Source organism: Euleptes europaea, chromosome 3 (genome assembly GCF_029931775.1).
Source record: "Euleptes europaea isolate rEulEur1 chromosome 3, rEulEur1.hap1, whole genome shotgun sequence".
In the NCBI taxonomy this organism is placed as follows: Eukaryota; Metazoa; Chordata; class Lepidosauria; order Squamata; family Sphaerodactylidae; genus Euleptes; species Euleptes europaea.
Window position 1 is genome coordinate 24,206,960 of NC_079314.1, and position 25,634 is coordinate 24,232,593.

The window sequence follows — 25,634 nt, forward strand, 5'->3', positions numbered from 1 at the left end:
CCAGAATAATAACTGTTCTCCAGACTACCGAGAGCAATTGCCCTGAAGAAAATGACTGCTTTGTAGTGTGGACTCCATGGCATTTTTTTCTGGCTGTGGTCCATCCACTCCCCAAACCCTGTTCAGCCCAGGCTCCACCCCCAAATTTCCAGGAATTTCCCAGCCCAGAGGTGCCAACCCTACCTCAGTCTCACAGCAAGAATCATGGCAACAACTTTTTGTAGCGCCTTCAGAGCATATTACAGATGGGGGCTGGGAGACAGACAGAAGATGGTTTGCCTCGCCTACATTCACATCATTTAGTGCACATAAGTGACAACATCTGAATCAGGGGCATCCCAATTCATGACCACTACACTACAACAACTTTAAAGAAATTTACCTTACACCCATCTGGAGAGCCAGCGTGGTGCAGTGGTTAAGAGTGGTGGTTTGGAGCGGTGGACTTTAATCTGGAGAACCGGGTCTGATTCCCCTCTCCCCCACATGAGTGGCGGATGCTAATGTGGAAGGCTGAGTCAACCTTGAGCCGGCTACCTGAAACTAACTTCTGTCGGGATCGAACTCAGGTCGTGAGCAGAGCTTGGACTGCAGTACTGCAACTTACCACTCTGCGCCACGGGGCTCCTATACTGTGCCCACTAAAAGACGTGTAATATGGAATAGTGATGATTTTGGTATCATGCTGAACAAGAACAAAGAAACTGCAGGCGTGCAATGGATGGAGGAAAACTATTTCAGGACAACGAACGAGAGAGAGAGGATATGAGCTTTTATTCCCAGGCTGTACATTACTCTATTGCATGGCGTATCAACTCCGCAGGGAACAGCAGTGCTGCAGAAATCCAGGACGTCATTAGAGGAAGCGAGTCCGGTAGGGCCGATGACATTTGTGCAACGCAATCGTTCCAGGGGTACAAAAATAGTGCATTGTGTAAATGGACCCCATGCGAAGCTTCTCATATGATACACAGCTATTAAGCCCACAGCTTAACCCACCGCGCCGAGAGAGCGCCAGTCTGAAGGGCAGGTCCCATCAGCCTGTCTGTCTGCACGGAAAGGGGAGACTTAACAAACCCATTAATTTTGCAAATAAGGGCTTTGGCCAAAATCCGCTTGACGGCTCTGTGTGCTGCCCTAAAATTATAGATCCCCCCCCCCCATTCCCCAAAAGACCTGTTCGTGTCAGGCGGCTACAGCTAGGTCAGCAGAGCATGTTGCGGCACACCAGACGAACCCCAACCAGCCAAGTTTGACCCAGACAACACATAAAGCCCGGAGAGCAGCAAAGGAGAAAAAAAAATCCCTCTGCAGTGACTCAGTCATTACCGCTGGCCAAGCAGAAGAGCTGCATCAGCTTGCTGATGTTACATCATGCAGTTAGCGGTGGGAAACAGAGAGAGAGAAGTGAGGAAATTGTTACTAGGAATTGAAAAAGCACTTGGAAATAGAAGGGATTCTTCTGAGGACAAATCTGGGTTTCCCCTCCTGTAGCAAGAAGGATTCTAGTTTTGCTTCTATTTGGGGGGGGTGGACAAGGGTGAGAATGGAGCACACCATTGTCAGGGCCAAGGGCCTCATTCCTACATAGGCATTTGTAACCCTAGAGCAGGGAGGAGGAGGAGGAAAAAGAAGAAGAGTTGGTTTTTACATGCCAACTTTCTCTACCATTTAAGGAAGAATCAAACCAGCTTACAATCACCTTCCCTTCCCCACAACAGACACCCTGTGAGGTAGGTGAGGCTGAGAGAGCTCTAAGAGAGCTGTGAATCGCCCAAGGTCACCCAGCTGGCATCATGTGTAGGAGTGGGGAAACCAACCCGGTTCACCAGATTAGCGTCCCCCGCTCATGTGGAGGAGTTGGGGCATCAAACCCGGTTCTCCTGATTAGAGTCCACCGCTCTTAACCACGACACCACAATGGCTGGTGTGGAACTCATTTGTTATAAGGGCTGGATATGACATGAATGTCACTTGGCCGTGCCCGGCCATGCCTTGCCAGCCCAGATCGTGGGGTGGGGGGTTGCCTCAGCTGGCGAGACCGCAGCAGGCTTGTCAGCCCAGATCAAGAGTGGGTGGGGGGTGGCTGCCTCGTGGGCCGGATAAGAGCTCTCAAGGGGCCGGATCTGGCATCTGGGCCTTATGTTTGACACCCCTACCCTAGAGTCTTGTAAAGCTAACTCTCGCTTGGGATTGCCAACTGACCATTCCATCCTGTTCTGGATGCCCAAAAAATATCAGGGGGAGCTTTTTTGCTGTGCAGATAAGCAAGATCTGCTAATGGGTGCAAAGCAAGACATCTGTCATAAGGCAGAGGAGCAGAAGCCAGCAGAGGGAAGTTGGCAATTCTACCCAGACTGAATTGCTTTGGCTCACTCACAATTTGTGTGTGTATTGGGGGCGGGTCATATCAAGTTTTCAACCTCCAAGTACAAAGGGTAGGGTCCATATCATGGGCAGCTGGCTTCCTATCATTCACGCATTTGGAGCAACAGATGTAGATTTGTCACTTGTGGCAAAGTATGCTTTTTTCCTACACAGAGAGGATAGGTATATTGGAAAACTGCAACGTGTGAACCTGCCACAAAGACCTGCAGCTTGAACCACACAGACAACTCCGAAAACCTTTGGAACAAACGCAAGGTACCGTGTCTAGCCGTTGCTGAATAACTGGTGTATTACAAAGAATACAGGGAGACAGTGACTTTCGTTTCAAGTCTCCATTTCATGTTTGCAGAGACAGGCCTGCGTTTAGTTTGTGACTGACAGGTCACAAGCTGCAGTGGAGGAACAGGTTGCTTCGGCATTTAAAAATATGATGAAAACGCTTTGACGTTCTGCTGGCAGCTAAAATCTGATGTGCGTAATCTGCAAAATATTTACTTAACCCTACACATGACAGTTTATTCGTGTTGGACTGAAAACCAACCTCAGCACAGCCCTAAGGTGGCCACAAAGGCAGACTTTCATGGGGAGGTATAAGCCTGCAAACATGCACTCCTGTTCTAAAAGGGGGGGACAAACGGATTGGGGCTATGAACAGACCAGACAGATCTGTCTACAAATGTGAGAAAAGCCCCAAGTCGAAAGGGAAAGGATCCACTGGTGGATTAAAACTCCCCCAAATAATAAAAGAAGCATCTGCAGCTTTACAAAACAAATGCCTCAGTAGCCATCAAGCAACCACAACAGTATTGTCAGCATTCAAGCCTTGGTCTCTGTAAAATGCAGGGAGAAGGGGAAGGCAATTTCCAGGGCTGTTTTTGCCTTTAAGGAAGGACTCAATTGGGGCCAGTGGGGGTGGAGAAAATATGTTGCCCCTTGCAAGCCTTTGCTGGTCCCTGCTTGTACTAGAATAAAAAGCATGCCAAAATAAGTCATGTGACTAAATGGAATCTCCATGTTCAGATGCAGTATGCCTTTAATTTCCATATGGTGGCAATGCACAATGTGGGAGGGCTACTGCCTTTCTGATCTATTTGTGTTCTTCCAGGAGGTATCAGGCTGGCCACTATGGGCAAAAGGATACTGGACAAGATGAATTCTTGGCCTGATCCAATTATTTGACGTCATCTCCATGTCAGCAAAGGAATGGCACATTCAGAAGGTAACCCTGCTGTGGTTTCTCTGCAGCAGCTTCCATTCCTGAAGTGGTAAGCCTGTTTGAACAGAATAGCAGCTTGCCTCTCCAGGAAGTTTTGGCAGTACACATGGCAGTATACCAGCACTTCTGTGTTTGTAACCTGATAGGACTACACCTCTGCTGTCCTTCTCTGCAAGCAGGTAGCACAAAATTCTGGCTTTGGCAATGGAGTCCCAAACGGAGACTCCTTTTAAAAATGCCTGCTCCCATATGAACCACTCTTCTCGATCTGAAATCGGCTGGAAATGATCTCCAGGCAGCGAGACCAGGTTTGCCCTCATATATTTATTTACATAATTTACCGTATACCCCTGCCTCTCTCCCCAGTGAGGACCCAAAGCAGTTTATACCATTCTCCTCTCCTGCATTTTATCCTCACAACCCTGTGAGGTAGATTAGGCTGAGTGTGTGCGACTGGCCCAAGGACACCCAGCGAGCTTACAGAGCAAATGGGGATTCGAACCCGGATCTCTCAGATCCTAGTCTGACACTCTAACCCAGGGGTGTCAAACTTAAGGCCCAGGGGCCGCATCCGGCCCCTAGAGAGCTCTTATGTGGCTCGCGAGGCAGCCAAGGCAGCCACACACACCCAGTCCTGAGGTGTCCATGATCAGAGACTGTTAAATGAAAGAAAATACTGTAAGAGTGTTATTGTGTTAAGCATGCTTGCATTTTAAGTAAAAAATATAGTAAAAAATAATATCATTAATTGGCTTGGCCAGTGTCTTCTATAAAGTTTGTTTCTCTGGTACCTGACATTAAATTTTATAGTACACATGGCCCGGCCCAACAAGGTGACATGTATGTCACATCCGGCCCTCATAACAATTGACTTCGACACCCCTGCTCTAACCACTACACTATACTGGTTCTCCAATATATAGTGGAACCTTTTCAGTGGTGGCCCCTAGAGCTTTGGCTCACCCTCCCACATGAAATTTGTTGGGTTCTTCTCTCTACAGGCACTCCAAGAGGCAGTAAATACCTGTTTACGCTTATAATATTTCTTGAGTTCTCACTCTGAAGTTTCTGGCACTGGTTTGTTTGTTTAATGTTATGGTTATTTTTGAATTATTTCTTGACGTTTTTATTGTACCACTGAAAAGCGCAGGGAGGGGGGAAATCTCATAACTAAGCAAACTAGTTTATCTCATGTGCAGGCCAGGCAGAGCCTTCTCTCAAAAGGGCCAAAATATTTTGACAAGGCACCTTGTGTGAACTGAGAACTGCAGAACTCAGCCAACAAATGTGTATAAAGACTAGACTGAAGGTGCATCCTGTAAGCATGAGAATCCATGATCCAAGATGCTCTGTTTGTGATGCATGGAAGCATGACAAAATGTCAAAGAACAGATGGTTTGTGCCATACAACTTGTCATCTCATACTCTTGAACCTGGCAATATTATAACTCTCTCACAAAGAAGGATCTTCAGCCTAGATAGACATAATGGAAAGAGAAAAATAGAAAAACACAAACTATGTTAGCTGAAAACCCAAAGCAATTCCTATTCATTGCACCATGCTGTTAAGGTTCTTCTCTGGTGTACAAGGAAATTAGCTAGTTACATGCCACTTGCTACACCTATATCCCCTAGTTGTATCTGTATCCGGCCTGCATTAGAATTTAGATATTACCACTACTTGATGCAGAGTGACTGTAACTATATTCCCAGATTTCACAAGACACTTCTTGCTGCAGCTATAACCTCATTCATTCAATTCATCACCTCGGCACTCCTCCGTGAAGACCAATCCTTGTTCACGACCACCAAAACCAGGGTCTTTTGCTCATTTCCTATTAATTACTGCACTAGCTCTCCTATACAGGTTGATGTGTCTACCTGTGTTAATGCATACCGGTGGGCCTAGTATACTTCCAATGCCCACTAGCCCTGGGTGCTGTGTACTGGGGTGGGGGGCTGTGGTCCAGCAACAGAGCACCTGCTTTACATCCAGAAGGTCCCAAGTTCAATCTGCGGCATCTCCAGTTAAAAAAAAAGATCAGCTAGAAGGAGATATGAAAGACTTCTTCAGGAGATCCCTGGAGAGCTGCTGGCAGTCTGAGTAGACAGTGCCAATGGACTGAGTCATGATCAGGCAGCTTCATGAACCTGCCTTTACTGAATGAGACCCTCGGTCCATCAAAGTCAGTATTGTCTACTCAGACCAGCAGCGGCTCTCCAAGGTCTCTGGCAGAGATCTTTCACATCACCTACTTGCCTAGTCCCTTTAACTGGAGATGCCGGGGATTGAACTTGGGACCTTCTGCATGTTAAGCAGATGCTCTACTACTGAGCCACATCAATGGAGGAGAAGAGAACAATGGAAGCTGCTTTGGGTCCCCAGTGGTGCCTCCTCCCGCCGTCCCCAGCCGCCAAAAGCTCAGGAATGGGCTGTTAGAGGATCTCGTTGCTGCCCTAATGTCCTTGTTTTTTTTCCCTTTCCTATGTATCAAATAAACGGCATTGCCAATGAGTTAATACGAACTCTGATTCCTGGATTGTCTAACATGCATTGCTGACTCCTTCCACCAATGTCCAGTGTTTCAAATTTAATTCTCCCCCCCCCTCCTTAAAATAATGCTAAACGTTCACATTCGTTCCCATGCAACAGGACATTAGGGAAGGGTGTGGGAAACCTGAGCCGATGTCCTGAAGTAGCCAGTGCTGTTTGCTAAAATGTAAGCGCTAATCATGACGCTGAACGGGTACATAGAAACAATCTCATTATTTAGAAAGAGGTAGAAATGGCTCCTGAAATGAAGGAAGGGGGAAAGAGAGAGGACAGTGTTTCAATGCACCCTTCAAGGAGCTCAGGGCGGCAGGTGTGGCTTGCTCCTCCCTAGTTTACCGGTATCCTCACAACAAGCTTATGTCACAGGCGATGCTGAGAGAAAATGACTGGTCTAAGGTGACTCTGGGCAGGTGCTGCTGGTCCCCCATGTCCCTCAGCTGTCCTCAATAATGCACCGAAATGTGGCACCGAAAGGCATCTTTTTACTCTCCTGTTTTATCCAGCTGCTACCAAAGCCGTGTGTTTCCTCATCCTTGCGCTCCTTTTGACCCAGAAGGTGGAAGAAGGAGGAGAAGAAGAGTTGGTTTTTACATGCCGACTTTCTCTACCACTTAAGGGAGAATCAAACTGGCTTGCAATCACCTTCCCTTCCCCACAACAGACACCCTGTGAGGTAGGTGGGGCTGAGAGAGTTTGGAGAGCTGTGACGAGCCCAAGTTCACCCAGCTGGCTTCACGTGTAGGAGTGGGGAAACAAATCCAGTTCACCAGATTAGCCTCCACCGCTCATGTGGAGAAGTGGGAATCAAACCCGGTTCTCCAGATCAGAGTCCACTGCTCCAAACCACCGCTCTTAACCATCACACCACGCTGGCTCTCCATTATGTCACTCACATCCCAGGCACCCCTCACCAGGCCCTTTTCCAGTCCCAAGCTCCTTTGGGCTACTACTTTTTAACCCATCCTAACAGATGGGCCCTCCCTGTCCCTGACAGGGAGTACTTAGGTACTTGATTACCCCACAGCCCTAGGAGCAATTCATTGCTGCCTGCTGCCGCCCCAAAACCTAATCACCTTCTCCCCAGCTGGCTAATGCAGAGCTATGCCCACCCCAGGGGCTTATGCCTCAGGAACAATTTTTCCTTGTCCCACAGGGACAGCAGCTCCTGCGGTCGCCCGAGGCCCCCAATTCCTGCTCTTTGCACCCACTGTGGAAGCCCTCTCTCCCATTAAGGTGGGCTGTTCAGCCAATGTTCCCCAGCCAGCTTCATGGATTTGAACCAAGACCCCCTAGCCAGCATGGTGTCGTGGTAAAGAGCGGCGGACTCGAAGCTGGAGAACTGGGTTTGATTCCCTACCCCCTCCACAAGAGCGGCAAACTAATCTGGTGAACAGGGCTTGATTCCCCACTCTTCCACATGCAGCCTGCTGGGTAACATTGGGCCAGTCACAGTTCTTTCAGAAAACTCAGCCCCACCTACCTTACAAGGTGCCTCTTGTGGGGAGGGGGGGAAGGGAAAGTGATTGTAAACTGCTTTGAGACTCCTTAAAGATAGAGAAAATCAGGGTATAGAAACCAACTCTTCTTCTCCTAATCCAACACACTCTAAAGCAGGGGTTCTCAACAAGGGGGGAATTCCCCCCGGGGGGGATTTTAGGGTTCTGTGGGTTGGGGAATTGGGACCACTATTCAGCAAAGCGTGATGTCCTGTAGATTATGTACAATCTGTAAAACTGTAGTTTGTTTTTAATTTAATCTGCGACATTCCATAAAGTTTATGACTATTTTGGGAAGGGGGGGAATTAGAATCATAGAGTTGGAAGGGACCACCAGGGTCATCTAGTCTGACCCCCTGCATAATGCAGGAAATTAACAACTACCACCCCCCACATCCCCAGTGACCCCAACCCTCCCCCCCCCGCCGTAATGCAGGATCCCACAATCAAAGAATTCTGAACAATGGTGAAAGGGGGGAATGGAGCAAAAAAGGTTGAGAACCACCGCTCTAAAGACTCCATCCATTACTGGGAACAAGGCAGCGTGTAAACTCTGGCTAGATAAAGGAGTTCGTAGTTTTCCGTTGTTTTCTGTATGTGCTTAGAGGGTGGGTCATCACTGGATTGCTAAACAAGATCAAAGAGGAACCCCAAAAGAATACATGAGATGAGTATATACCACCACCCCTTCTTTCTTGCATTACTTCTGGCAATATGCTGCGCTAACAGTGCAATCCTATGCAGAATTAGTCTAGTTGAAGGCCACTGAAAACCACAATCTCAGACTGAAGTAACTCTGCATAGGACTGCCTGGCAAAACTGCAGTCCACACATACAGTCTGATATGGTGTAATTTACATAAAAGCGTCTTGCAAAGAAACACCTTGACAGCTTGCCAGTGCGCACACTGAGTTAACACTGTTGTCTAAAAAAAGCCCTTATATATTTCTACTGAAAGCGGTTGTTACTCGCCCACAGAGGCCTGACACAGGAGCACATGCAGATGACTTAATAGGTAACCTAACAATGAGGTTACCCATTGGTTTTGTAGGTATAAGCAAATATATACCACACATAAAGCAATGGGGTGGGTGAGTGGGATGGATGATCAGATAAAAACATGCAGTAAGCAGAGCAACATGGAGCAAGGTGACCTCTTCTGCAGCCCCGTCTCCTGTTATTTCCAAGCTGTCTGCCATGGCCCGCTAGCCTCAACACCATACAGGCAATAATTAAGTGGTCCAGATCATCAGACACAGAGACGGATGTGATGAAGAAGCAGTTCAAGCTCCCCCCACCCATGTTTGTTGCGCAATTCTTGCACATCATTAAGCCCGACGACCAGCCTGAGCAACCTATATTTATTTGGGAGACACTCGATTTTGGAGAGCTAAATTGGTAGAGTGAACACTGCAATTGAGAACCATGAGCTGAGGCTGCAAAACACACCAGGATAATTACTCTCGCCTGTGCTGGTGACGCGACCTAACACGGGGATGTCTGGAAATCAGGCAGAGGAAAAGTCAGCAGCCAGGAGGTGTCTGCATTAAGGGGTTGAACCCCCACCCATCCCCAATAAAGAAAGCCTAAAGATTTTGGGGCTCTTCAGCTTAGAGAGGCAGAACCTAACTAAGGGCAGGAAACCATGATAAAATTATGCATGGAGTGGCGAAAGGGGAGAGGGAGAAGTTTTCCTCCCACTTCAATAATGCTAGAACCTAAGGGCACCTAATGAAATTGATGGGCAATAAGACAGGAAAAAGGGAATACTTGCTGGGTACCCAAGGTAGGTGGGATAAATAAAATATATAGATAATGAAAATATAATTTATTTAAGGCACTATGTCAAGATAAAAATTATTTTAAAACATTAAAACAGCACAACGGCATTTGCTAAGGTTGAGATCTATAACCACATGCCAGACGCGTTTCGGCCTGTTTGGCCTTCCTCAGTGGTCAATTGAAATGCACATAAAACATACGCACATATTTATAGATATATGTATATATACAGACAATATATATCAGACCAGGCATGTATATAGGTTGTATAATATATTACCATTTATACAAACATCTGGTAAGATTGTCTCAAGTTGTTATACTGGGCTGTATATGTCTCCCATATCAAATGTGTGCAATTATCCACCTGGTAAAACAATGTGAAGGGAATATTTGAACACATGAACACATGAGGCTGCCTTATACTGAATCAGACCCTCGGTCCATCAAAGTCAGTATTGTCTACTCAGACCGGCAGCGCCTCTCCAGGGTCTCAGGCAGGGGTCTTTCACATCACCTCCTTGCCTAGTCCCTTTAACTGGAGATGCCGGGGATGAAACCTGGGACCTTCTGCAAGCCAAGCAGGTGCTCTGCCACTGAGCCACAGCACTTCCCTTCCCTAGTCAACAAGTAATTCAAGTGTGCAGTTCCCTGCCAATGGACACTGTGATGGCTGCAAGCATAGATGGCATTAAAAGGGGATAAAACAGATTCATAGAGGAAGAGAGGTCCACATCAATGGCTATTAGCCATACTGACTTAAGGGAATCTCCACATCCAGTAGTAAACTTCTGAATGCCAGTGACAGAAGAGAAGATTGGGGGAAGGCCTTCAGCTCTGTACCCTGTTTGGTGGCCCTCCAGGACCAGGTGCCTGGCCAGTGTGTGAAACAGAATACTGGTCTAGATGGCCAGTATTAATAAGTATTGAAAGGGGCCGTGGCTCAGTGGTAGAGCATCTGCTTGGCATGCAGAAGGTCCCAGGTTCAGTCCCCGGCATCTCCAGTTAAAGAGACTAGGTAAGGAGAGGATATGAAAGACCTCTACCTGAGACCCTGGAGATCCGCTGCTGATATGAGTAGACAACACCGACTTTGATGGACCAAGAGTCTGATTCAGTATAAGGCAGCTTCAAGTGTACATGTGACCTCTGGTCTGATCCAGCATGGCTCTTCTTATGTTCCTGTTTTCACAAATAAAAATACAAACATCGATCCTTGCAACTCCTCTGTCATTGTTCTAGCAGTACGCACACACAGCCAATCGGTTTCTTACCAGCTGTACATTCACCTTCATTTCTTTTGCAGCAGCTTGTCTGCCGCTGGCTGGCTTCCTAAGCATGTGTGTTCAGAAACTGACCACAACCGTTTCCATTTGGTACAAACTTAAGACTGTTTAATCTCACAATAAATATCGTTGTACTGACAACCGAACGGCAGCAACTGAACACGCATTATGTAACACTGAGACCTTGGTAAGAGAGCTATGCAGGAGATGAAAGAGAAAACAGTTCCTTCACATTTAGACAACAGAGAAAGGATTAACTTTTATCACAATCTGGATATTGTTTAAAGGCGAAAAAAGTGTTCTGGCTAAAAAAAACAAAACCCACTGTCAGTCTATAATATGTTATTCTTAACCATTTAAAATTAACTCCATCAGCAGCACTATGTAAACAGTAAGCCAGGTTCCAGATGGAGACTAAATGCTCATGGGTCTGAATTTATGAGAATGTGTATCAAAGCAAGTTGTCTCTGTCCCTGCCGAGTTATCTATCTTCTAAAGACTCGGGGAGGGAGTTAAAATTTCAATAGCAGCAACTTGAGAGAATGTGCAAGAACAATTTTTTCTAAGGGCCTCCCCCAAAAGTTTCCACCAAAGAAAATGAAGACTGAATGGAACACAGGGACAGTGTTCAACTCGGCTCCTTGGCCAGTTCCTGTATTCGTTTCCCATGCCATAGCTTGTCCTCAGGCATTCTGAAAGCTGAGCTCAGCTATACCAACTATGGGGAAACACACAAAAAACCAAAATGAGGCTCACTGATAAACGCGCTGTATTTTTAGAACCCACCTGCAAAGTAACTCCATGCTCCTCTCTTTGGCCCCTCAATAAGATGCAGGAATTTCACACCCATTATTAAGACCAAGAGCCCCGTGGCGCAGTGGTAAGCTGCAGTACTGCAGTCCAAACTCTGCTCATGACCCGAGTTCGATCCTGATGGACGTTGGTTTCAGATAGCCAGCTCAAGGTTGACTCAGCCTTCCATCCTTCCGAGGTCGGAAAAATGAGTACCCAGCTTGCTGGGGGTAAAGGGAAGATGACTGGGGAAGGCACTGGCAAACCATCCCATAAACAAAATCTGCCTAGTAAACGTTGGGATTTGACGTCACCCCATGAGTCAGGAATGACCCGGTGCTTGCACAGGGGAGGGAACCTTTACCTTTACCTTTTTATTAAGACCAAACTAGTTTAAAATCATTATTTGTTATTCATCAATATAAAGCATTTCGGAGCAACACGCCCTTTTTGCACATTACCAGATTTCGCTCTAAAACTCCTGGAGCTCCTCTCCCGCCTCACCCTGTTCCCCCCCACCCTTCCACACTCTCCTGACCTCACAACCCAATTGCAAGGGAGTCGCTTTGGAACCTGATCCACAGTCTGAGATCCACCAATTTAAGCAGGTGCTGCGTTCAAAATGGCATTCAGTATACAGCAGTGCCTTAGGAATATGCTACTGACCCATACAGAAATGCAACATCTTCCCAGGGTCTCTAGTAACACACATCCTGGTTTAAAGCATGGATCCAAATTGGAATTCCATATAAGGACATAAGAAAGGCCATGCTGGATCAGACCAAGGCCCATCAAGTCCAGCAGTCTGTTCACACAGTGGCCAGCCAGGTGCCTCTAGGAAGCCCAAAAACAAGAAGACTGCAGCAGAACAATTCTGCCTGTGTTCCACAGGACCTAATATATTCGGCATGGTCCTCTGATCCTGGAGAGAATAGGTATGCATCATGACTAGTATCCATTTTAACTAGTAGCCATGAAAACCCCTCTCTTTTGTGAACATGTCTACTCCCCTCTTCAAGCCTTCCAAGTTGGCAGCCATCACTACATCCTGTGGCAGGGAGTTTCACAATTTAACTATGTGTTGTGTGAAGAAATACTTCCTTTTATCAGTTTTGAATCTCTCACCCTCCAGCTTCAGCAGACGACCCCGCCTTCTAGTATGATGAGAGGGAGAAAAGCTTCTCCCTGTCGACTCTCTCCATACCATGCATAATTTTATAGACTTCTATCATGTCTCCCCTTAACAGCCTTCTTTTCAAGCTAAACAGCCCTAAGCTATTTATAAGAGCTGAGAAGTTGACAGCATTAAAGACCTTAAGAAACTTGCGATAACTGCGGTTCTCAAGAGCATTTCAACTATCACCCGGTTTTATTATACCAAAGGCCATCAGTATGCTCTAGCGGCTCTTAAGGTCTTTAATGCTAAGGTCTAATAACACACTAAGAAGGCGAAAGTAAGAGTAATTTGCTAGAGACAATTTCCAGAAAATAGAGACAATCCTTGATAAATAAGAACATTTGGAACATATACAACCAGAATAGTTGTTCCGTTAACAATAATAATAATTGTGTGCTGTCAAGTCACAGCTGACTCATGGCAACCCCAGGACCATAGGGTTTTCAAGGCAAGAGATGGGCAGAGGTAGTCTGCCACTGCTTTCCTCTGCATAGCAACCCCAGTCTTCTTCCACCTTCAGCATGTGTCAGTAGAGCCTCCAAGGCAGAACTCAGCAACTTCCCAGGAAAGCGACCTGGTAATGCAGCTGTGTCTTGGCATGCTTTTAAAGCTGCATTCACACAAAACACAGGCAAAATAGTGTTCAGCATTTCCATTCACACACACGCTGTGATCATAGCAAGATTTATTATGTCTTAAACCACTTAAAATGCCACAAGCAATATAAAATGTGAAGTTAAGAAGAAAACAGAGATTTCCCTGTAAGTTAAGATTACAAATCGACAAGGGAAAGACAAAGGGTAACGGAAGACCATGGAAGAAGAAAGATGCTAAACCAAAACACCTCTGCTAATTAACAAAATCCATACCGGGCATGTCTTAGAGATACTCAACATGTGGGAGGGGCAAAACTGCAGAAATGCCTGGAGGCCGCAAGTTCCAAAGTGAAGGGAAAGGCAAGACAGCAGATATGATCACTAGTTTAATTAAATGGTTGGTTGCCAGAGGAGTGCAGGAGGCCTCCAGAAGGGATGAAACGTTGAAGAGCTCTGTCTGCCAGCTCTGTCTTTGCCAGCGTGGTGTAGCGGTTAAGAGTGGTGGACTCTGATCTGGAGAACTGGGTTTGATTCCCCTCTCCTCCCCATGAGCGGAGGAGGCTAATCTGGTGAACTGGGTTGGTTTCCCCACTCCGACACATGAAGCCAGCTGGGTGACCTTAGGCTAGTTACAGCTCTCCTCAGCCCCACCAACCGCACAGGGTGTCTGTTGTGAGGAGGGGAAGGGAAGGTGATTGTAAGGCGGTTTGATTCTTCCTTAAGTGGTAGAGAAAGTCGGCATATAAAAACCAACCCTTCTCCTTCTCCCAACTCTCCTGGCTTTCCACAAACTACAAAAATCTAAATTATTCAAGGGAGATTTTCTACACAGGCAAGAGTTGCATTGTAGCAAATGATTCACAAAGTTACTTAGATAAGTTATCAGGGACTGAGGTCTATGCTACTATGTTTAGCTTACTGAAACTAGCATCCTACTATGTAATTTTTGTATCATTTAATGTGTCCTGTTAAGGGATATGCTTAGCTTCAGTTCTGCATTGATTATTGAATGCCCTATTGTATTGACTCTCTCTGTGCAATCTGCTTTGAGACCAAGTGAGAAAGACAGACTATAAATAACACCAATAAATAAATAAAGTTTAAAATATGAACGTCATCTTAGATTTTAAGGTTTGAAAATGCTTTAGTCAAAGCAGGGCCTTCCGCCAGCTCAACAGAGCAGATCCCAGGCCATCATTCTGAAAGGGTCTAAAGCAGTGGTTCCCAACGTGGGACACACGCCCCACGGGGGGGGGAGATTGGTTTTTAAGGGGGGCAATTTGAGAATGAGTTATTAAAAGTGAATTGTATAGTAATTAGTTCAACTGTCCTTTCGTTCTTTTATTTTTCTCTTTCATGGATGCCATGTTCTTTGGAAGCTTGTTTAGACCAGGTTAATGGCCTTTTAGACTTCCTCCATGTGAATAGGAGTTCACTTTTTGAATAATAAGAATTATTATTCACGGGGGGGGGGGATCAGGATTTTAGAGATGCTTAGGTGGGGCATGGCCAAAAAATGGTTGGGAACCACTGGTCTAAAGTGATCGCCCCTCTCCTGTTCACCCAAATGCCAGCAGTTTACCTTGGAGTGTTGCCACTACACAAGGCCCTCCTAGCATTACAAGATAAGATCAGCAAGTGCATTATTCTAGGAACTGGTTTGCTACAAAAAGCTGACTCTCCCACACCAAGCACGTTTAAGGAAAAGTAGGCCTCTGACCTCTGTCATAAGGGCCAAGTATGTCATAAAAGTTCCCCTTACAGTGAAATGCAGGATTGTGAAAATGTATCAACAGATGTTTTATGACCAGGCAAAAATCCATGCTCTCGGTTCTCGCCCTTCTGGTATAGAATGCAGCACACAGTTTAAGAAGACAGCATTAAAATAATATTTGCAACTTCATGTCAGAACTAAATGTCACGTGTAGCTCTATTGATTTGTCGGGGGGGAGAGAACATATATCATAGAGTTGGAAGGGACCACCAGGGTCATCTAATCCAACCCCCTGCACAATGCAGGAAATTCACAACTACCTCCCCCACACACCCCCAGTGCCCAGAAGATGGCCAAGATGCTCTTTCTCTCATGAACTGCCTAAGGTCATAGAATCAGCATTGAACCAACAAACAAGATTGCAGCCACGGGGGCTATGGTTTGAAGGGGAAAGCCAACGTGGAAGAAAGAGGCTTTCTAAATCATTCCTCACTGAAATATCACCACTGGTCAGGGATACAACCAACACGGGGATTGTGTTCTCCAGTGGGAAAACGTTAAAGAGCTTCTCTTCCCTCCTCACTCAACCACCCACACACACTGGACTTCCTCTTTTAATTACAGTCCACAAGACTGCTGACTGTAAAAGAACAAGTCTAGAAAAATAATCAGGAAACTAATCCTTACTTCATGATGAATAACCTTTAAATTATAATGTATCTTAAATAGAAAACTTAGATTTTTCCTCAAAAAGCATTTAAAAAATCCGATTTACATTTTTAAAATCAATTTTTTAATGTAAAAAAACCATTATTTTTTATCTTCCCTGCTCCTATGGCTGATATTTTTTAATGTCATCTCCTTCCTCAGCTTCCTTCCAGCTCTGAATTGTTCTAGCTACTCCCAGTCTATTAAAAAGGTAAAGGTCCCCTGTGCAAGTACCGGGTCATTCCTGACCCATGGGGTGACGTCACATCCCGATGTTTACTAGGCAGACTTTGTTTACGGGGTGGTTTGCCAGTGCCTTCCCCAGTTATCTTTACCCCCAGCAAGCTGGGTACACATTTTACCGACCTCGGAAGGATAGAAGGCTGAGTCGGAGGCTGAGTCGACCTTGAGCCAGCTACCTGAAACCAACTTCCGTCGGGATCGAACTCAGGTCGTGAGCAGAGCTTGGACTGCAGTACTGCAGCTTACCATTCTGCGCCACGGGGCTTTTACTCCTAAACTTTGGCAATCATTCAGTTTTTAGACCAAAGTAGATATCTTCACAATACCCCAGATGTTCTGCATTAAAAAAAAACAATCACAACTTTTCAAGAAGAGTTCAGCTGCAGACAAAAATTAGAACATATAAAATAAAAATATATTCTTACAGGGAAAAGGTAATCTAGACTTACGAGGTATGGAGATTTTTTTTGGGGGGGTTGCCTTTAATATTGTTTAGAAATACAACTTTGCACACAAGGCTGGGACGTTAAAAAAGCCCCAGCGCAAGCTGACCCTGTGGTGTTGGCAATGCCGCAGGGTCCACTTGGCTTGGACCTGGGCCCCAGCAGCAATGCCATCCTAACCACAATCCAGGTTCAGTAGACCTTTCAATCGCTGCTAGAACCACAGGGGTGTCTTGACTTAGCCTGCACCAGCATCTTCTTTAACACAGTGGCCCACCAGGAGCTTTCCTGGTAACAGAACGAGCCAACCCACCCTCTGTTTGTGGGCATGTTAAGTGCCGCCGAGTCACTTCAGACTCATGGCGATCCTATGAATCAGTGTCCACCAAAATGTCCTATCCTTAACAGCCTTGCTCAGGTCTTGCAAACTGAGGGCCGTGGCTTCCTTTATAGAGTCAAGCCATCTCATGTTGGGTCTTTCTCTTTTCCTGCTGCCTTCTACTTTCCCTAGCATTATTGTCTTTTCCAGTGACTCTTGTCTTCTCATAATGTGACCAAAGTACAATAGTCTCAGTTTGGTCATTTTAACTCCTAGGGACAGTTCAGCCTTGGTTTGATCTAGAATCCACTTATCTAGGGTTTTGTTTTGTTTTTTTTTGGTGGCCCACAGTATCTGAAACGCTCTCTTACCACACCACATTCCAAAGGAATCTACTTTCTTCCTGTCAGCTTTTTTAATTGTCCAGCTTTCACACCCATACATAGCAACAGGGAATACGAAGGCATGAATTAACTTGATCTTGGTGGCCAGTGACACATCCTTACACTTCAAAATCTTTTCTAGCTCCTTCATGGCTGCCCTTCTCAGTCTCAATCTTCTGATTTCTGGTTTGAACAAATGGAAATATTCGCAGACATCTGGGAGGCAGGCCCCAAGGAAATTCTCTTGAGTAGTCTTCACTGAGAACAGTACAATAGCACCACTGTACCCTTTTAACAGCTTCCCCATTCTTTTTAATGGGGCTTAGGCAGGGAAACTTCCCATAGATTGCACCTCCATTCTAGTTTTCTTGGGAGTCTCTTCTGGCAGGGATCACCAGTTCTAGGTCAGCAGTGGAGTTTCTATTATAAACTCCTTGGATTTTTAAACGCAGGCACTTTGTACACTGACTAGCCCCCCCACCCCCAGCACACAGATTCTTCTTTCAGCACTCAGGCTTTATGTCAAAACAGCCCAATTCTAGATCAAGAATGTGTGAGACTCCAAGCTGTACCCAAGTGCTTCCACTGGCAGGGGTACCAGGTTTGTTTTCTGATGCAGTCACGCAATGCCCACTGTATGCAAATTCTGCATTTCATAAAGAGGAAGAGCACAAATTTCCCCCATTACTTCTCCATCACACCCCCAGAAAAGACTATTCACTTCTGGAGAGCAAACAACATCACCACCCAGCCAGCGTGGTGTAGGAGTTAAGAGCGGTGGACTGGAGCGGTGGACTCTGATCTGGAGAACCGGGCTTGATTCCCCACTCCTCCACGTGAGTGGCAGAGGCTAATCTGGTGAACTGGATTTGTTTCCCCTCTCCTACACATGAAACCAGCTGGGTGACCCTGGGCTAGTCACAGCTCTTTCAGCCCCACCAATCTCACAGGGTGTCTGTTGTGGGGAGGGGAAGGGAAGGTGAGTGTAAGCCGGGTTGATTCTTCCTTAAGTGGTAGAGAAAGTCGGCATATAAAAACCAACTCTGCTTCTTCTTCTTCTTAGCAGATAGTCAGTTTGACCTCCCTGCCTAGGTTCAGGCACCAACCTTCGAAAGTCAAGGCACAGCCAACAGTTGTGTGATAGTACAGCCACCCCACTGCAAAACTCTAAAAATTCTCTTCTGTTACTTCCATTCATACCACCACCTATTACAAAAGACTCCTGTCCATCAATCCCTTCTTTGGCGCAACCCTTCGTGCCAGAAATGAGACGCTTGGCTTTAGAGGAAAAACATTTTTATAAGGGGGTGGGGGCAGAAGTAACAGTACACTGTCTTTGCTAGAGTATCTTCTATCTGGAGTTTTCATGCCTCTTACAAAAATCCTGCCAAATGAAGTTTTATGGGTATTTTACAAACAAGAATCAAAGAGACTAGAAGCCTTGTCGAAGGCTTTCACGGTCAGAGTTCATTGGTTCTTGTAGGTTATCCGGGCTGTGTAACCGTGGTCTTGGAATTTTCTTTCCTGACGTTTCGCCAGCAACTGTGGCAGGCATCTTCAGAGTAGTAACACTGAAGGACAGTGTCTCTCAGAGACTACTCTGAAGATGCCTGCCACAGTTGCTGGCGAAACGTCAGGAAAGAAAATTCCAAGACCACGGTTACACAGCCCGGATAACCTACAAGAACCAAAGACTAGAAGCCTGTTTACAACACCCAATTTCTCCACATATGTGAGTATGTGGAGGAAGGCTAGGATGAACCATCTGATGCACACTGGGAGCAGATAGACATATCTCCACAGCTGTTCTGTTCTCTCCACTGAGTCTGACACAGTTATACACAGAGAAATGAGAAGTATTACACTGGTGTGCATAGTGGATAGCATGTTAGACCAGGATCCTAAGAGACTTGGGTATGAATCCCCACTTCTGTCATGGAAGCTTGCTGGATGACAATGGGTCAGTCGCATTCTCTCAGCCTACCCTACCTCTCAAGGGCGTTGTGAGAAAAATGGAGGTGGGGAAAACAATGTTCTAAGCAGTTTTGGGTCCTCGTTGAGGAAAAAAGATATAAACAAATGAAATAAATGCATACAAGTTCATATAAAAACACATCAAGGTTGATCTGGGGCACGTGGGAAATTAACAGGTCATCTTTGTTCACGTGTTGCTTTCATAGGAGAAACAAGTCTCTGAAGAAACCTTTAGTTTGAATAATCCGTATGTAAAGATGGTTAACAATTCAAATCCTTGGGAACCCCAGCAGACCTGGAGTCATCTACCTGCTTTTCGAAGAAGTTGGTTTTTATATGCCGACTTTCTCTACCACTTAAGGAAGAATCAAACCGGCTTACAATCACCTTCCCCACAACAGACACCCTGTGAGATAGGTGGGACTTAGAGAGCTCTTAATAGAACGGTGACTAGCCCAAAGTCATCCAGCTGGCTTCATGTGGAGGAGTGGGGAAACCAACCGGGTTCACCAGATTAGCCTCCGCTGCTCGTGAGGAGGAGTGGGGAATGAAACCCGGTTCTGCAGATCAGAGTCTACTGCTCCAAACCACCGCTCTTAACCACTAAACCACGCTGGCTCTGCAGGCTGCCCCAAATAAATATCATATCAAATGTCACCAGAACTTTTTTTTTCTTGCATGAACACTAAGGACGAATGGCTAGATATGAAGGAACAGGAAAAAGCTAAGAGGCGACCTTTTCCTTATTTCTCAGTGGTTCTAATTTTTATGTCATCTGAAGCCATTTCCAGACAGAATGTACATTTTTTTTTTTTGCAAAATAAATAAATTGCATTATTACCAACACCGCCCTGGAAAACAACACAAGTTCCACTCCCAGGTAAACACTCCAAAGGAGTAGCTGTGTTAGTCTGAATCAGCAAAAATTGATCAAGGAGTCTTGTCTTGGGGGCTTGTTAAAGACCAATAACATTTCATTCCAGCATAAAGCTTTGGTTTGCTATAACCCGCTTTGTCAAACATTCTGAGCGAATCCTTCCTAGGCTGATCTTTTATGTAGGGAAATATGAAAAAAAAAGACAGGGTTAAGGCCCCACGAAGTACAGGGTGCCATGTAATCATGTAAAAGTCTAATCAAGAAAAATAGAGAGACCGTTCACCAGTTTTGCTGAACTAGCTGCAATAAAATCTTTGTTAGTCTTTAAAGGCAGCACCAGAGAACCAGACTTGAAGGCATCTTGCATCTGAGAGGAGCATCTCAAAGGGGTACATCCTTCCCCGAGCGTACCTCCTCCAAGCAGGCGTCGTTCTTTGAAGTCCCTGTGGTCAAGATGCCCCAAGGGACTATCTCAGGAATACCCAGAGGATGTGTGGCAGTTCACAGGAACTCACCCACGGGATATTCCCAAACATTCAGCCTGCTGACTAGAGCATCCCCCCACCCCTAGACACAACTCCTAGGAGCCAAAGCCAGGTCACATACCCAGTTTCATGAGGCACGCCAGCAGGATCCAGAGCGCAATCTCGAAGGGTTTCCGCACATGCTTGTAGTCCACATCCAGGACCGGGAAACTCTTTCGCTTCTTGTCATGTCCAGCGATGGAATTATTGGCGGGATGTTTAGTCCCAGGATGAAGGTCTGGCGAGGCAGGGGGTGAAGAGGTGATCTCCTCCATGAGGGCCCCGTGCACGATTTTGGGATAGATCTGAGACGGCGGAGTCGCCATCATGTGCTGGGGCTCCAAGCCGTGGCTGTGAAGCACCGGCAAGAACCCCAGGAGGGCGGCCATGCCAACCAGGAAGGGCAAAGCGCGGAGGGAGCCCAGCATCCCAAAGCCCTTCGGCTGCATTTTGCGCCCGATCCGTAGCAAAAACCAGCCGCTTTGGTGAGCTGTTTTTTAAAAATTAAAAAAAAAAATTCAGAGCATGGGGGAAAGCAGAGAAATAAGGCCACAAAACTCTCCCTTCCACAAAAACAAAAGAAGAAGAAGAAAAGAAAATAAAGAGCAGTTTTTGAAAACCTTGTTGAACAAGATCTGGCTGGAGATTTCCCTCCCTCGCCAAAAAGAGGCCAAAAAAGAACTCGCAGCCCTGCAGTGTTGTCCTTTAAAAGACAAACAGTTAATACAAATTAGATGGGAAAGGTGGCGGGTCGGTGGGACGAGGCTGCCTCCGAGGCTAGAAAGGAGACGATGCCCCGGGCAAAAGAGGGAGACCAAGGGCAAGGAGCCGCCGCAATCCCCGCCGCCCCGGGGAAGCTCCGGAAGGGAAGCGCCGCCGGAGCCCCCCTTGCAGAGGCCGCCGCTGCTCGCGGTGAGAAGGAGCCGGGCGGAAGGCGGCGGCTAGGCCGGCCTCCTCCGGCCCCGGCAGGCTCGGCTCGCCCGTCGAGGGAGGCAGCGCGCCCCGCGCCCTGCAGCGCGACGGCTCCGCCCGGCTCTGCCCGCCGCCGCCGCCTCGCCTCCACCTCCTGCCCGGGCTCGCAGCGCGCTGGGCGGACGCCGGGCCAAGGGCGCGCTGCAAGGGGCCAAGGCACAGCCGGAGCAGGAGGAAGCGGCGGCGGCGGCTGGGCAGGCAGAGCAGCCTCCAGCGGCGGCAAGGAGCCCTGCAGCGGAGCCAGCCGGCCGCCCGCCCTGCGTCCCGCCCGCTGCTCCTTCGGAACGAGGCGACCCGTGGCGTGGGTCGGGGAGGCGGCCGCAGCTCCCCGCCCCCTTTGCTGACGGAGGACGCTTCGGCCCCGCCCTCTCTGCCAGAGATCTGAGAAGCGGTGGGCGGGGCTCTCTCCTCCCGCCTGGGGCGTCACAACAACCCTGTGGAGTAGTAGTAGAAAAGGGCAAGAGTCCAGCAGCGCCTTAAAGACTCACAAGAATATTTTCTAGCAGGGTTGTGAGCTTTCGTGAGCCGCAGCTCACTTCGAAGAAAAGGGCAAGAGTCCAGTAGCACCTTAAAGACTTAACAAAAATATTTTAGTAGTAGAAAAGGGCAAGAGTCCAGTAGCACCTTAAAGACTAACAAGAATATTTTCTGGCAGGGTATGAGCTTTCGTGAGCCGCAGCTCACTTCTTCAGCTCACTTTAGTAGAAAAGGGCAAGAGTCCAGTAACACCTTAAAGACTAACAAGAATATTTTCTGGCAGGGTTATGAGCTTTTGTGAGCCGCAGCTCACTTCTTCAGCTCACTTTAGTAGAAAAGGGCAAGGGTCCAGTAGTGCCTTAAAGACTCACAAGAATATTTTCTGGCAGGCTTATGAGCTTTCGTGAGCCACAGCTCACTTCTTCAGCTCACTTTAGTAGAAAAGGGCAAGAGTCCAGGAGCACCTTAAAGACTAACAAGAATATTTTCTGGCAGGGTTATGAGCTTTCGTGAGCCGCAGCTCACTTCTTCGGATACTGCTAGAATGTGAATCCATCTGTCTTTAAGTAGAGGAGAGTGAATTCAGACCAGCATTAGTATGTAAATGTTAACAGTATGTCAATGTGAATAGCAGGCGTGATGGGATTAGGGGTGGTATGCAGAAGAATTACCAATGCTGATTTCTCCACACCCATCTCTCCCCTGGACATCACAGACTCTTCTGCATACCACACCTAATCCCATCACGCCTGCTATTCACATTTACATACTGTTAACATTTACATACTAATGCTGGTCTGAATTCACTCTCCTCTACTTAAAGACAGATGGATTCACATTCTAGCTGTAGCTGAAGAAGTGAGCTGTGGCTCACGAAAGCTCATACCCTACCAGAAAATATTCTTGTTAGTCTTTAAGGTGCTACTGGGCTCTTGCCCTTTTCTACTACTGCAGACAGACTAACACGGCTACCCACTGTGAATTATCCCTATGGAGTAGGTTAGGCTGAGAGTATGGGTGAAAACGCACGGGAGGTTTTGCCTTGGGTTTGCCGCTCTCGAGGTGCACGCTGCCCTCACCTCTGGATGGCCCAGGTTAGCCTGATCTTGTCAGATCTCAGAAGCTAACCAGGGTCAGCCCTGGTTAGTATTTGGATGGGAGACCACCAAGGAATACCAGGGTTGCTGTGCAGAGGAAGGCACTGGCAAACCACCTCTGTTAGTCTCTTGCCATAAACGCCCCCCCCCAAAAGGGGTTGCCGTAAGTCGGCTGCGACTTGAAGGCACTTCACACACAGAGAGAGAGATGCAGGTTTTCCCCCATCCGAATGATCAGAACTCTGCATAGGGGGCTCATTGTTGAGTTTTGCGAATTTGGATGAGGGAAATGCATCTGGAGAGCGGCAAATCCAAGGCAAAACCTCTCGTGCGTTTTCGCCCCTTATGTGTGTGTGTGTTAAGTGCTGTCAACGGGCTTTACTGGGCATGGACACAAGATGAACTGTAAAATTTTCCCTATTTGTCTTTTCCCTTTTTTTTCTGTACACACACACACACACATATATAGCATGCCTTCGCAACAATATCAAATAAGAAAGTAATATGGAAACTGATCAACAGTTTTGTTTCTCCAGTAAACTAAACTTGAGATTAAAAAGAAAAGAAAAAAAGAAAAAGGCAGTCCTGGGGAACTTGATACTTACAGGACAATGATTTGCACATTACCTTTAATACTTTGCAGGACAATGACTCAGCTCAAACCCAACCCCCTTCTGACTATATATTACTCTTCCTACACACTTGACACTGAGCGACACTGTCCTTCAGTGTTACTCCTCTGAAGATGCCTGCCACAGCTGCGGGCGAAACGTCAAGAAAGAAAATACCAAGACCACGGTCACACAGCCCGGACAACCTAAAAGAACCAATGAACTCTGACCATGAAAGCCTTCGACAATAATGCACTTTCAATCCACATTCAATGCACTTTAACGATTATCAGTGGCTTTTGCCATTTCACACAGTAAAATCCAGCTTCAAAGTGCATTGAAAGTGGATTGGAAGTGCATTGTTCAGCATGTGTGAAAGTGCCCTTGGTGATCATTCTATATAAGGTTTTCCTTAAGATTCTTGTCGTGCGGTGTTTTAGTAATGTGCAGGCGGCTGGGCAAGAATCTTAGCACAATCATGTGTACAAATACACACTGGTAAGAAAGAAGAGGGGAAGTCTGAACTCTCAAGGGGTTATATAAATACCGAATATTTTTATTATGGTATGCACTGTCCAGAGAGAAACATGCCTGCAGGACTTGTGTGGGGCGGAGGGGGGGAAAGAGACATACCTACCCAAGACAGTTGCCACAATACAATTTGATGTCACGTCACAAATGGAAATATGAAGGGAAGGCACCCCGAAAGTGCCTTGGGGAAAGCACGCACGGTGCTTTGAGGGAAGACGCTTACAGTGTCTTGAGTTCCAGAGATCAATCTGAATTGCCCCAGTGATCTCTTAGTTTTATTAAGGAATATTACAATGGATAGCAAAGGTCAGTCAGTGATCACACAATGGAACTTAGGCAAGGCATACCACAATTAATTATTAATGAGATCAAGGCATAGAGAAGACAATGACACATTTGACCTTGTAGCCAGCATCCTTTGAGCAAACATTGGCTGTCTGTTACATAGAATGATGAGATTACCCAAAGCTAATCCCTTTAAGGTTACTGAGGTAAGGAGGTCACTATACAGTCAGTGAACTTTGGCCAGGAGCATTCCATAGACCCAGAATTTGTTATGACCAATATTTCAATATGGCAAGAATCCGGGTTCTATGGAACCAATATTAACATGGCGAGGGTGTGCCCTGCCGCCAATAATTAATTAAGTTTCATAAATCTCTACAGAAATACACATTTTAAATACTGATTAACAAGTGTGTTATGGGACCACTCAGGATGGGAAGGCACGTTTCACATTTGTACCAGATCCCAGAGCCAAACAAGTAGTTTGTGTGGGAGCACGAGAGAGAGCTCTGGGCACTTTCACACCGCACAAATAATGCACTTTCGGTCTGCTTTCAGTGCACCTTAACGATTGTTTGCAAGTGGATTTTGCCACTTCACACAGTAAGATCCACCTTCAAAGTGCATTGAAAGTGCATTATTTGGGCGGTGTGAAAGTGCAAGAGAGACAGTGTGGTGTAGCTGTTGGGAGTGTCAGACTAGGATCTGGGAGACCTGTTTCAAATACCCACTCTGCCGTGACTCTTGCTAGGTGGCCTTGGGCCAGTCACTCTCTCTGAGCCTAATTTACCTCTCAGCATTGTTGTGAGGATAAAAGGGAGAAGGGGGAAATACCAGGATTTGGGCAGACCCAAGTTTCAAATCGCCACTCTGCCGTGACACTCACTAGATGACCTTCTCGTAACCATGCCCTCTTGGCCTAAGGTACCTCATAGGGTTGGTTTGAGGATAAAACAAAGAATATTTATACCGCCTTAATCTCCTTGTAGTAGAAAAGAGCAAGAGTCCAGTAGCACCTTAAAGACTAACAAAAATATTTTCTGGCAGGGTATGAGCTTTTGTGAGCCACAGCTCACTTCTTCAGATCTGAAGAAGTGAGCTGTGGCTCACAAAAGCTCATACCCTGCCAGAAAATATTTTTGTTAGTCTTTAAGGTGCTACTGAACTCTTGCTCTTTTCTACTACTGCA

General features: G+C 46.5%; 1 protein-coding gene across 1 annotated transcript in view; it reads right to left on the bottom strand.

The window, feature by feature from the left end:
* Positions 1 to 20,921, bottom strand: part of SLC9A1 (solute carrier family 9 member A1) — a 96,118-nt gene extending 75,197 nt beyond the window's left edge. The window contains exon 1 of the mRNA XM_056847666.1: positions 20,555 to 20,921. Within this exon, the coding sequence (XP_056703644.1) occupies positions 20,555 to 20,921 (367 nt within the window). The remainder of the gene's footprint in view (positions 1 to 20,554) is intronic.
* Positions 20,922 to 25,634: the final 4,713 nt, after the last annotated feature.